The sequence below is a fragment of the Parasteatoda tepidariorum genome, chromosome 10 (genome assembly GCF_982258835.1).
Source record: "Parasteatoda tepidariorum strain Cologne lab strain chromosome 10, Ptep-v5.0, whole genome shotgun sequence".
In the NCBI taxonomy this organism is placed as follows: Eukaryota; Metazoa; Arthropoda; class Arachnida; order Araneae; family Theridiidae; genus Parasteatoda; species Parasteatoda tepidariorum.
This window is the reverse complement of record NC_141764.1, coordinates 98,248,440-98,262,708: the sequence shown is the minus strand read 5'-3', so window position 1 is coordinate 98,262,708 and position 14,269 is coordinate 98,248,440. Positions and strand designations below refer to the sequence as shown.

The 14,269-nt window shown below is 26.7% G+C and overlaps 1 protein-coding gene across 2 annotated transcripts in view; it reads right to left on the bottom strand.

Annotated features, from left to right (window-relative positions):
- The window catches only part of LanB1 (laminin subunit beta-1), a 62,853-nt gene that overhangs the window by 17,885 nt on the left and 30,699 nt on the right, over nt 1–14,269 (bottom strand). For both annotated transcript variants that reach the window (XM_071184323.2, XM_071184324.2), the window contains exons 19-25: nt 12,908–13,071; nt 10,737–10,961; nt 8,114–8,313; nt 7,273–7,369; nt 4,760–4,951; nt 2,419–2,599; nt 160–344 (exon numbers count right to left, since the gene is read on the bottom strand). In XM_071184323.2, coding sequence (XP_071040424.2) covers nt 160–344; nt 2,419–2,599; nt 4,760–4,951; nt 7,273–7,369; nt 8,114–8,313; nt 10,737–10,961; nt 12,908–13,071 — 1,244 coding nt within the window. The remainder of the gene's footprint in view (nt 1–159; nt 345–2,418; nt 2,600–4,759; nt 4,952–7,272; nt 7,370–8,113; nt 8,314–10,736; nt 10,962–12,907; nt 13,072–14,269) is intronic.

Below are 14,269 nucleotides of genomic sequence, written 5' to 3'. Positions count from 1 at the left end.
ACTTTGCCAAAGAAAAGAATTAAAAGTACTTTGAATGAAAAGAATTAATTAAACCAAAACACTCTATTCAATGTACTCCATAATTAAAGTTACATTACAGTATAACAAATGAAAAAAAACTTAAAACACATATGAAGAAACATATGCATGTGTCTTTACCTTCGACATTAGCTTCCTGCAATGCAGTTGCATTATCTTTCAATGATTGAGCATCATTTGTCAACTCATCAGCTCTTTTGCGTAAATCGGTGAGTGCTAAATTGGCATCATAAATCCTTTGTGTTGTATTATTAAGCTCTCCATCGATTACATCTAAGTGCTCTTGAGTAACAGTCAAGTTTTGTCTAAATAACATTAGTAGAAAAATTTTATTACAAAAATTTTTATTCTAAAAATTCAACTTCATAAAAAATACAATTTATTTAAGTAACTTGTAACAATGTTACAGTGAATGACTGAAATCAAGTGAAAGTCCACAATCACAGTCACTTTGGTTTATGTCTGAAATATTAGTTATATCCTATTTGATATTAATTTATTCATTGATATTATTACATTTTTCAATATTTTAATATCTGCTGAGGATAGATTAGGAGAAACATCAGTGTTTGGAGTACCGGGCAAATGTATACCCGGCAGTGACACTGAACCTTAAAAAAACATCATTGTTTGGTACACCGGGCAGTAACACTTAACTAGACTTTTACCAAAGCGATTATGTGATTGTCAACATTCAATGGTGGAAGTCAACAACTACTAATTTCAGTCATTTACAGTTACAAAGACATAAGAAAATGAATTTTTAAAAATTTTTCAATAACATTATTTTGGATTTTTTATAAATAGTTAGATTGAAGATAAAATTTAAAAAGTATGGAAAGTTTTTAAAGTTTATAACAAAAAATTTTAACTCAAATTGAATATATTATTAAAGCTGATCCATATAAGTTTTTTAATTTTTTATTTAAAAAAAATTTGAAACTTTAGTAATATACTAGCAAAAATGTTTAAAAATTTCAAAGCTGTTTTAGAGAAACAAAACTTGTAAATTAAGTCATTTTAGTTTACTTTAAATTTTAATTTAATAAAACTACATTTATCTTTATTGTGATTTATAACATACACCAATTCAATAATTGTGAAAACTGTAAGAAAAACAAAAAGCACAACTGTTTAATATAATCGCATAGTTAGAAAAAGAATAATCTTTATTTTTATATTATATAATGTTTTATCTACTTGAAAACCATTCACATCGCAATTAGTCAGTTCACAGAATGATGTGCATGTAATAGAACTGGCAAATATAAACAATATTTAGTAAACAACGTTTCATTATCTTTATAACAATATATTTATTTCATATATTTTTTTCCCTTGCCTCTGCTTATGCTATTTCTCAATTTGCAGAACAATCACATTATCGTGTGTTCATTGGTTCAAAATTTTTAACATAATGAACATAATTCATTATGAATATTTATTCAATAAAAGTACTGACATACCAGTGTCCTCCCTAAGCGCTTTTAGAAAGGCAGTCAGCCCTGCCTACCCTTCAAACCCCATAAATGCACCCTCACTTTGTCCTTTTTGTAAAAATAAGAAGCCCATCCTTTTAAAAATATAGCCTTTTTACTTTCAGTTTCTCGTTGTAAATAAATTAATTAACTGTTTAAATAATAATCACACACTGGTAAAATTATCTGTATTTATAGGTTTAATTCTGATTACCATTACAAATATTAATATTGTTAGGATTATTCTTAACTCATTAAATTTTTATAAGTATCTCTTTTCACAGGGAAGGGGGATATTAATATATTTTTTATAGTTTTTATTTTTTAAATAAATACTTTTTTTTAAAAAAAAATGCAACTTTAAATGTCTATTTTCTCATAATTTTCAGTTTAAATTACATAGAAAATCCTTCAAGTTGTTTATCAATTAATATTTTTTTTTAGTTTACTTTTTTTTTGAAAAAAACTTTTGTCCAGAGATTATCTATTAGCAGGACTTTATTTATTTCTATACACTACAAATTTTTTTCCTTATTCTGATAATGAGAGAGAATAATTTTTTTGAAATATACACATAAAATAGTATAAGAGGGAAAGTTAAAAATTGTTGAAGATGGAATTCAGTTATTACATAATATTACACATTTTGATAAATTTTATTGGTGTTGAATGAATGTCCTTTTCAGAGAGGCAGCGCCCAGTCCATTTTAATTCCTAAGGAGAACTCTGACTGAACAATATTTTTTGGAAATATTGGTCAAATGAAATAAAAACTAGAGACAAGATAACTCTGAAAACTAAAATCACAAAGTGGGAAACACTACTTAGGTTGAAAAAACAAAGTGTTATTCACATATGATTTGGTTTGCACACTTTCACTTAAGTGACAAAGAGCAATTACTTCAATTGATCCACCATGTGCTTCAAATCTTCGATGTCGGCACCCGTCACATTTGCATCAGCGAGAATTTCCCTCACTTTTTCGAGTTTCCCTTCCATTTCTGCAAATTCCTTTGAATACGCACCAGTAATTCCAGTCTGCTTGATCCTACTAGCTTCATCTAACAGAGCTTTGGTCTGATCTGAAAACCATTTAAGCAATGATAAGTGACTACAAATTATTTAGATACAGAGTTTAGATATCAAAATATATAAAACCTAAAAATAAAATCTAACTGTAATTAACATTTAAGATGTTTTTAAAACAAAGAAACCTAATATTTTTGATTGCATTTATTTGTAAATCATTTTTGAATAAGCCTCATGAAGTTTGTATTGTCAGTAAAGACGTTTGACAACTTATCCCCAAATTTCAATAAATCCTACAATTTCCAATAAAATTAACACATCAATAGCCTTGTAGTTATCATCAGAGCTTAAAAATTTTAAATAAATAATAAAATGGTATCTGGATGAAAAAAAGTGAGCTTCTTGTTTAAATTTTTTATAAATTTGTAAAATTATAATTTGTAAAATTGTGTTTTATAATTTGTAAAATTTGTAATCAACTAAACAAATAAAACAATAACCTAAAAGTAGTTGATACTTGTACCATTGAGAATTGCAAAGAAGAGAGTCTATTGAAAGAATTTTCTAGACGTATTTTCAAACAAGAGAGTTTTGTCTTTTCTTCCGAAATTTAGCAACTTTAAATATAAAAAATAATATCTAGTTAACAGTTCTCAGTGAAAGTTTAAATTATATTTTAGTAATACTTTTACTAAATAATTATCTATAATTATCTAATTACTAATAATTATCTAATTACTAATAATTATCTAATTACTAATAATTATCTTAATTTAGTAATACTTTTACTAAATAATTTACAATATAATTATCAGTGCCAGGAAAAAACACATTTTTGGTAGATAACTACACCTACGAGTATTTTATTACAAATGTAGTTCAAAACTACAACTACTTTTTTTAAAATATAGTGACTACAAACTAATTTTGAAATGTAGTCACTATTTTTAGAAGATTTTAAACAATTGTTTAATGAATTTGCATCAGTCAGTTTATAGACATAGTTTCTTATAATCGCAGTTAAAATTTTACAATGCAATGTAGCAAACTAGCACAATACATGTTAGACAGACTCATTAATAAATAAAAAAGCAAATCCTTTAGGATTTTTCAATCTTATTAAAAAATTAATTTTGTATACTAATTCAAAAATAGAGATTATCAAAAAAGGAGGGGAAAAGTTTGATTATGCAGTGAAAAAAATTTTTTTTTATTTAAAGTGCAACATATTGATTTTGCTGTTTAACTAAGCATTGAATAGAATATTCTCTCTTTTAAAAAATGAGTTATCTTACCTTGAAGAGAAAGGAAAGGTCCTAGGAGAGCATTAAATAAATAAGATAACATTAACTAAAATAATGACTCATGCCCAATGTTTATCATTTAAAAAATATAACAATTACATGTCATACTGTCAACATTCAAAAGATATCACAACAGTGTATGATTTAAAAAGAGTAAAGTGTGCAAAATAAGAAATGGAATACCTTTTGATATAACGATCAGTTTTTATCATACCAACAAGCAATCTTAATGATTTAAGGGGTTAAATTTAAATGAGCTTAATCATTCAAACTGATGATATTTTAAATTATTAAATCAAACACAAAAACATACTTTCAGTGCAAAAACATGCCCTTTTTTCAATGGATTTTTATTTTTGACTTTGATAGTCACGATACAATGACTATGAAAAGGAAGAGATCGGTCATAAATCTAGGCTCCTTAATGTTAATGTCAATTTTTGAGCATTTTGCTGGATCTTGAAAAATATATAACCAAACCAAAAATTTCAGCATCAAATTTTAAAATTTGTTTAAAATTTCAAAGTTAATTTCATGCAAAAAACAATATATTATATTTAGTTGTCACTTCTAAATCATTTGACAAAAAATAAAAATTGTATTCCTTAGAATAAGAAAATGTTGCCATAAAATGCTATGGCCAGAGGTTTCCAATTATCTTTGACTATAGAACTCCATGCCTGTCAAAATAAATTTTTGAGTAAAAACTAATTAATTTTTTTACATTTTAACTGCCAAGTTGTCATTAATTTTTTTATGAAAATAAAATAATTTGCATTTATTTATGATATAAATTGAAGTCAGCATGGTTTTAAAGTTCTCTTCAAACCTAATAATGACCGGCAGAAAAGTTATGATTCAAGGTAATTTATGACATTATGACAAGTAAAAGAAAAATGAAATGGGTACCTTTCAGTTCTTGTAAAATAGAATCCCAGTTGTCAAAACACTCTCCACAAGGATCACAGAAAGGTGACTTTCCTGTGTAACCTCTGGCGCACATGTCACAGTTCCTTCCAGCAATGCCTTCTGAACACACACACGAACCATCATCCCTTCTGCACTGTAACGTCTTAGAGCCCTCACGGTTGCACTCACAAGCTACAAAAGCATAAGGGTATTATGAATAGGAGTAGAGAAAAAAACTACACAGCAACGTTAATCACAACACTGCAGTTTCAGTAGAAAAATCATTGTAAGCGACAAAATATTCAAAATAGAAATTTTTAAGTATCCAGTATTTTTGTATAGTAAGATACATATTACACTTTTTTTTTCTTAAAAAATAATTTTTTTGACGAGTTTTCTGAAATTCTGTCAGCATTGATAGTATTTGCAAAAGAAAGAAAATAGTTGCCAAGCCACTTTTCTTGAAATATATCGTAAAGTACAACATGAGATCATCAAACAAGAAAATAAAGTGCTTTTAGAAATTAGGAAAATATTGTGCAAATAGTTAGAAAAAAAGAGTAATTTTCTATATGTAGAACCATTTGTGAAATAAAAAAAACTAGACTTTCCTCATGCAGAACCGTATGTGGGTTGTGATGCTTCATGGGGTGAAAAGTATCAAAATATAATATTAATTTACAATAATAATTCATAACATGCTTATTAAGCGTTTAACAAGATGTAATCAAATCATAAACATCAACGAGTATAAAAATATTGCATTCAAAACATGTTTGCATCATTCTGGAATGATGGAATATTAAAAATGAAGTTTAAAGTTTTAACTGTGCAAGATTAAGTTACTAAAAGAAAAAAATGAAGCTATTAAAATAAAAATGACTTAGATAGTAAAACTCAGAATAACAACTGAACAAACTTAACAAATATTCTTCGGTAAATTTTCTCCTGATATGCCACATAAAATATCAATTGCCTTCACTTAATCTCAACCCTTATTAATCATAGATTTAATATTGATTTTGATTTGTTTTTATACATTTTAACTAATATATGCAGTAAAGGTTTCCTTGCATTTTTACTTTTATAAAAAATTAAAATTATCTTTTAAATTCGCAACAACTTGCAAACAGTCAGGAAAATTATTTTCTTAATTTATAGTTTTTCATACCAAAATAATTGAGAAAATAAGTTTCATTTTAGTGAGTAAAACAATTTTAATTGTCACATTTTTAAAACTGTTTTCATCTTTAAAAACCACTTTTTAAGAAATTTCCTGTAGAAAATTCAACTAGAAAACATTCAATTACCCTTTGTTTAATTTTCATTCACTTCTTTATTAAGAAAAATAATAAAAGGAACAAAATCCTTAACGATGTTAAATTATAGAGAGAAAAAATTCCCAGCAAAATATTTTTGACGTAACATTGTACTAGCAGAAAAGTACATTTAAATACAGTACAAAACCCGTTATCCGGAAATCAGAAAACCGGAAAACCAAAAAACCGGAACGAAATTCGATAAATTTTCCCGCGATTTTTTTTAAAAAGATGTTTTTTTCTTCATAAAATTTTAGGATTTTTCTTTCTTTTTTGAAGGATGTTTACCTTACCATCAGTTTAGAAATAATCATTAGTGTATTACTTCATCGTTTTTTCTTCTTTTTAAGATAATTTCCAAATATATATTTCTTTTTTTAGTTGGGTTTAACGATAAAAAAAACGGCTTTTTGTAGCGATTCAGAAAACCGGAAAAATCAGTTATCCGGAATAGCGATGGTCCCGATCGTTCCGGATAATCGGTTCCCTACTGTACACATATTTTTTCACATTCATTCATTCATTCTATAAAATGATTTAAAAAACACAGACTACATGTGATGTCCCAAAATTAATAAGTTAATTGTTTCATGCTAAAAATCCTTATGTCACAAAGATAATAATTAACCCTAAATATTCCAAACATATTTTAAGTTTGCTTCCTGCCAGTTACAATTAAAAGAATTAAAACTAAAATTAAAATAATATAATTATAGTTAAATTGCAAAAATAAGATTAATTAAAATAATAAAATTATTTTGGCCACGGTATATGCGATATTTGATTTAGTAACTAAAAGGGCCATGCAGCTTATATGTAGCATTGGTCCATTGAGGATTAATTTGAACAATAGCTGCTTTCAATTTAATAAATAAATGTTAATCACAAAACATCAAGTATTTGGAGCCTCATTACAAAAAAATTATTAGATTTGATTAATGAAACTTATTACTTTAATTATAGTGTTTACATTTGCCTAAACCAGTGAATCAAGATTTTGAAATAATAAAAAAAAAACATTATAATTTGTTTTAAAGATACAAATTTAATTTTTTGATGTACATTCTTTAGAAAAAAAATTTATAAATTAAAAGAAATTTTTTTAAAAAATATTTTTTTAAATAAAACAAAATTTAATATAAAAAACTTTTTTGAATTAAAATTTCGCAAAAAATTAATTTTAAAATTACTCACCATAACACTGAATGTGTGGATCACCCCAATAATTAGTTTGGCACTCGTCACATTTACGCCCTCCAAAACTATGCTTGCACGGGCATTGACCATCAAACTAAAATTCAAACATAAATAATTCATGAAAAATCATATAACTAATTTTTTTTTTTTTTTTTGAATTAATAAAGAAAGATAAAATTAACATTACAAACTTTGGATTAATCTCCTGATCAAACTATTTTGCAGTTTACCTAGATATTTTGGGGGTCAGAAATCTGAATCCATCAACAAAAAAAAGTAAATTTTTATTTGGAGAAAGTACATTTTCGTGGTAAATTTCATAATTTAAAATATTGTCTGTGCTAATCAATTAGCATATTTGAGGTTTTAATGAATCCGTTTAAGTATAATTGAAACATAATATAGAACACTTTATTTGCTCGATATGAACTATTCACTTTTAACTTTTCAATCCTTCCCAACTAAGTATAATTGAAACATAATATAGAACACTTTATTTGATTGATATGAGCTATTCACTTTTAACTTTTCAATTCTTCCCAAATAAGTATAATTGAAACATAATATAGAACACTTTATTTGCTCGATGTGAGCTATTCACTTATAACTTTTCAATTCTTCCCAACTTCTAACTCTATTTGTTTCAACTTTTCATTGTCACTGTGAGAAAAGAATTATTATTCATTCAGAAATTTCTAAACATGTTTGTTTACATGCTCATGATAGCTCACACGCTTGTGGGGGAAAAAATAGAGACTTTCCTTGTTGAGGTGTAAGAGAAATGTATAGGTAGATTACGAAGAAAAAAAATAAGAATTTAAATACAGAAAAAGTTTACCTCATTGCATTCAGATGCATATGATCCAATTGGGTCACAATCACAAGCTTTACATCCTGTTCTGCTGCTTATGTTCCAATGATTGGGTGCACACCTATCGCAAGAAATGCCGACCACATTCGGTAAGCAAGGACATTGTCCTGATCTCTTGTCACAAATACCATTCACATCAGCTGTTCCCAAACTGTTACAAACACATTCTAGACAATACAAAAAAATTAAATATTGATAACTATAATTGAATTGTATCATCTTAATAAAAAATTTTAAAGTGGCAAATTTTCATAGCAAGGAAAAATTTCAGTCAATGAAAGTTCAGTTCACTATACAAGGTTCATTGATTTACGGCAACATGATTTAAATAAACCGATTTGAATAGAAAAATTCTATTTTAAATCAATTCATTTACTAGGGACAATATATCATCCAAATATTATGAAGAATTTCATAAATTCTTTATTTGTTTTCAAACACTTTTCATTAGTATACTGAAGAGTTATAAATTTTAATGAGGAAAATTATATTTATACTTTGTGTAATAAATTACTTTAGAAAAGGATATTTTAAAAATTTTATAATGCTTTTGAATTTTTCAGAACGTAAATAAAGGAGTTAAAATTTAATGTTAAGATTTTCCTATTTAGTTTATTTTTATATATTTAAAAATATGTCAGGCGCAAAATCTTGGAAAAAAAGTCATTAAAATTCTTCAAAAAATAATATATTATCAGCTGATAATTAAAGTTAGTAATTTATTTTTTATTTTTACAACACATATTTGAAAGGAAAAAAGAGCATGTTAATGACTTTTGAATACATCTTAGTTTCAACACTAAGCTTCCCTTAATTAATGCTTTTATTCAACCTTCATGTGGGCATATTTATAATAATAAATGAATACTCTAGTAAATGGTCCCTTGCAAGACTGAGCCCTGGTGTCCAGAGTTAAGAGGTGACCACTATTTGAAGTTACCAACAAATAGTTAAAAAAAAATCAAGAAAATCATTAACAGTAGTTTTAATCTACTAAAATACTGATCTAATAATGATCTGTTCCAGTTTTTAGAATTTGTTAAAAAAATTTTTCCTAGTAATGATCACTCACAGTTCAATTATTCATTTACTAAAGTTCTCCTTCGCATGTCTTTACCACTGTTTAAAATTTATAAACATAATAAATAATATTAATCAGCAAATATTGGTCTAACATAAGCTCAAGTTATTTCTTTTGTGCATGTACAAGTAATTTCTCTGAATTGTGGAGATTTGACTGTATTATAATCTATTATTTATCATATCTAGGAGACAAAAGCATGATTTTATTGAGATATGTAGATGACACTAGATGAAGTACAATGCACAAATTAAAAAACAGACCACCTTAAATAACTTTTGATCTAATGATTTGATCTTCACGTTCTAGGACTCAATCATAATGGTTCAGAAGGGTGATCTCAAATATGCTAATTAATTAGTTCAGACGATAATTTAAGCTACGAAATCAAACACAACGAAGTTTCTCTGCATAAACATACCTTCCTTTCAACAGATTTGGGTTTCTGATCAACAAAATGTGGAGGAAAGCCGCAATCTGGGAAATATGGTAATGTTTAAAAATATTTAATCTGGAAAATATTTAAAATTTAATTTCTCAAGAACTATTCAACCGAGTTTGCTCAAACTTTATATTTTCCCATGTAGAATTACATATTTTAAAATGATGTAAAATATTGTATACCTTACAATTCAAAATTTTTTCCAACCATTATTAAATAAAATAATAAATATGCACTAAAATTTATTTTTTGCACAGAATTATGTATGGATAAACGGATTTTATAAGCGTGTACAAATTTTTTTAAATTTGTTTAAGAAGTTCAAACTTTGAACTGCTCTCCTGAACAAAGTATGGGGACCACATTTTTCAGATTACTGCTACCCTCTATGTTTTGGAGGTCAGAAATCCAAATCCGTCGAAAAAAATGGTAATATTGATTCAGGGAAAATACGTTTTTGTGTCTGATTTCGTATCTTAAAATATCATCTAAACTAATAAAAAAAAAATTTACAACCGTTGTTGAACAGTCGACCCAATTTTCGGGTTTACGACTACTACTGCTCAACTCCATAGCCTTATAATTTTGAACGCAATCCAGGTATGTTTATTTAGAGAAAGTATGTTTATTCTTTTTTGTGTCTTATTTCTTAAAACTTAAAATAACGTCTGCTCTGGTTAATTACCATAATTGAGGTCACCCCCTCAAACCATTAAGAATACGTCTTTGAATGTGAAGATCTGATCATTAGATCAAAAGTTATTTATGGTTGTCCTTTTTTTTCGGCGCATTGTACATGTGAAAAATCAGAAATTTTTGTGTTCTCAACAAGTGACACCTAAAGCTATACAGATTTGTTGACTGTAAAAAAAAATCTTCGATTTGTAAGATTTAATTGCAACTATGTGAACATTATTAACCCAGTATAACCAGTCCCTGACACTGATTTACTTCCAATAAGTAGTCTATGAATCATAATTGTGATATTATAATCTTAATCTAAAAAAAAAAGGTAAGAAAGATAACTTGTTTAATGGTAATGACAATAAAAAAACAAAATGTATTACTTAAACATTCTTGTCTTGTTGCATCACCATAAAAGCCATCCATACATTCTTCACAATGATGACCTCCTGTATTATACAAACATTGTAAACACTCTCCTGTGTCTGGGTTGCAGTTGCCAGGAACAGTTTCATCAGTATTTCTGTTGCACTCACACTTTTGGCATGTTCCATTTGGCACAGTTGGTTGACCATAGTAATTGTTGGCACAACGGTCACAGCGCTCACCTAAAAATAAAAAGTATTGTTGAATAATACTATGTTTCTTGAATACTACAAAGCAAATATTAAACTGCACACATATAAAGAATAGTAACTACATTATGTTAATAGACCTAATAAATTCATTCTCATATTTTGTTAAACCTTGACCTTATGAAAAATTGCAGAAAATTTAATGCGTAATCTATTTTGAACCATTTATGTATGAAGCAAAAAAAGGTCTTACAAAATTGTTCCTTAAAACTTAAAATGATTCTTAAATGACACAACATTCAATGGCAGAATAAAGTTTTGGCTGCTGGAAAAGAAACAGTAGATTTAAATAACATTTTCATAATTAAGTTCGCAGTGCAGATTGACCTTATTATTTGCCTTAACAAAATGATTTCATCATTGTGAAATGAAATTTGAAAATTTTATGAATATTAAATCAAATAATACAGTACAGGATTTTAGATTAGAATCAGTATGATTTTGCTTAACAAGAAAAAAAACCTAGAAAAACATCAGATGGGTTTTTTTTTTTTTCTTTTCACAATTGCAACTTGTAATTTCAATTAAAAAAAGAAGAAGAAAAAATACCAGCAGTAAGATTTACAATAAAAAAATTCCCAAACTTTTTCTCTAAAATTTTTACTTTTATTGGTTGCACTTTGTACTGCTATCTTTAAATTTTTTAGCTAATTCAGAGAAAAAAAATTATACATTAATAAAATATATTAATGAGTATGAATTAAATACTAAAAAAATTTATGCTCGAAAAAATCCTTAAAAGAAGAGAAAAAATTTCAACTCTTTTTATGTACTATATCTGAACTAAATTAATTTCCATATGCTTAAATTAGAGGAAATTATTAAGGCGGCATGAGTATAAATGCGGCAATAATTTTGGTAAATTTTCCTAAAATAATTTTATTATAAAATGCACTAACCTGAAACTTGAATTTAAATGCAGTCAAAAAATTTTTTAATGCAAATATGAAAGAAACTGTTAAAAAAATGAAATTCTCCAAAATTCAATTTAAGAAAATATTGTTAAGAAATAAAAAATATAATCAAATTGAAATGCATAGTAGAATAAAATATTTAAAAAAAAACATAATTTTAGAGGTAGATTTACTTCAAGGATATCAGTGTTAAACCACCCAAACAATAATGTATAAGGTTTTGTGTCTTTGAAGGTAACTGTTCTTCTCGATTATTTCTCTTGTTTTAAAAGCAACTTATAGCTAACTTACAATATAAATACATACTGCAGTCATTTTCTAAGATGCCTACTATTTTATTTAGTACTGTGTGTTTACTGGATTCAATGCTATGAGAATTATTTTCAAAATGTTAGTTTTTTAAAAAAAGAATTTCCCAGTAAAAATGCATTTTTACAATCTTGTAAACAAAAATGAGCAATGAAATTATGAAAGTAAAAAATTTTAGCAATTACCTTGAAACTACTTTTAAATAACTAGATTAATTTATAATAAATTTATTCCAGTTTTTACATGCACTAGATTGACTTTTATACAAGGTTTATAAACAACCTCTGATATTAAATACATAAAAATAAATAGAATGAATTGGATAGCCCACGTAATTTGAATGAGTGATGTTAATACAATAAAAAAGATATCGCTTTTTAGACCCACTGGAACAAGAAAGCTGGGAAGCTACAATTCAGATGGGCTGATTCTGTGGAGTCCGATTTTCTTGCAATTAATGAAAAGAATTGGAGATCAAAGATAAAGCAAAAATCATTATGGAGAAATCTTCGGAGGAAGGCATTGGCCCACATTGGGATGTTTGGTCAATTATGATGATGATGAATTCCAGTTTCATTAGCATCAAAAGTTATGTATTAATAATAACATTTTGGTTAATGAAAATTATTTATTGCCCAAAATACCTGTTCTTTCACATAATACAAAAGATTAAAATTATTCTGCTATATTATTTACCTGCATATCCTACATCACAGAGACAGAGAACATTTTGAGAGCGAGGATCTAGTTCACAGCTTTGTGCATGACTAAGGCCACTACCAGCAACACCAGGGCATGGGCATGGACGACATGGTATGCCAACACCTATTCTGGGATCACCATAATACCCTGTATCACATCTAAAACGAAAGAAATATTTTTAACCTGTAAATATTATTATTAGTTGTAAACAGTATAAAAAACTGATATCAGTTATTCTGAAACCAATGAAATTCTAACACAACACAAATATCAAAAGAAAGTCTATAATTGAAGACATAAAAAATTAATAATACAAGAAAACATTAGTAATATAATAAATTTAACTGAGTTATTTTGTGTTATAGACTTAAATAACACATTGGGTTACATAAACACACTAAACACACTAAAATGATACAACCCTACATTGTTGAAACATACATAATCTAACCATGCAAACAAATACACAGATATGAACAAATACACACATATTTATGGTAGAGTATAAATAAATAATATGTGTAAACCTAAGGAGAAGGCCAAGGATGTCATGTGTAAAAACTCTTTCATATAAAATTATTTTCAGGCATACATACATAATTAAATGACAATAAATGATTTGAACATAATGTGAAAATAGATAAGATTTAAATTAACTTGGCAAATCATGGCATTATGACATTTTGAGTCTAAATTGACTTCATATTTAGACTCAAAATGTCTTTAAAATGTGTTTTACATCTTTAGCAATAAATTGAACTGAAAGGTTAAGTGACTCATTAATAAATCACAAAATATAAAAAAAAGCGTGGCAATTAAAGATTATAAAAAACATTAGTTTAAAAATAAAATTTTTTTAATCAACATTTTACTGAAAATACTATAACTAACTTCTATATTTAATATAAACACATAAAATAATGATTTCAAAACAATGCTATAACAAGAATACATTCTGCTATGAATTTTATACAATTGATATTTCTAAAACCAACAGATTCACAGTCATTATAATAAAAAATAGAAATTTTGTGCTGTAATTGCATATAACAACCAACGTTACTGAGCAATTGTAACAAGCTTATCACTATATTGTTTGGCATAGGGTGTTAAATAGCATTATTTTTCGTTCATAATTTACTGCCAGTCTCTCAAACTTCTAAACTTTGATGATATGTATGAGAAATTGCATGAATTAAACACTTCTAAAGTTTCAAAATAATTCTCTAAGTAATTCTTGAGAAATGTGTTAGCATAAAAATCTTTCCATTATTTCATCCAGTTGAAATAGAAATATTGAACCAAATATATAATTTAATTACTGTAAGCATTTTTGAAATAGTGAACATTTAAACA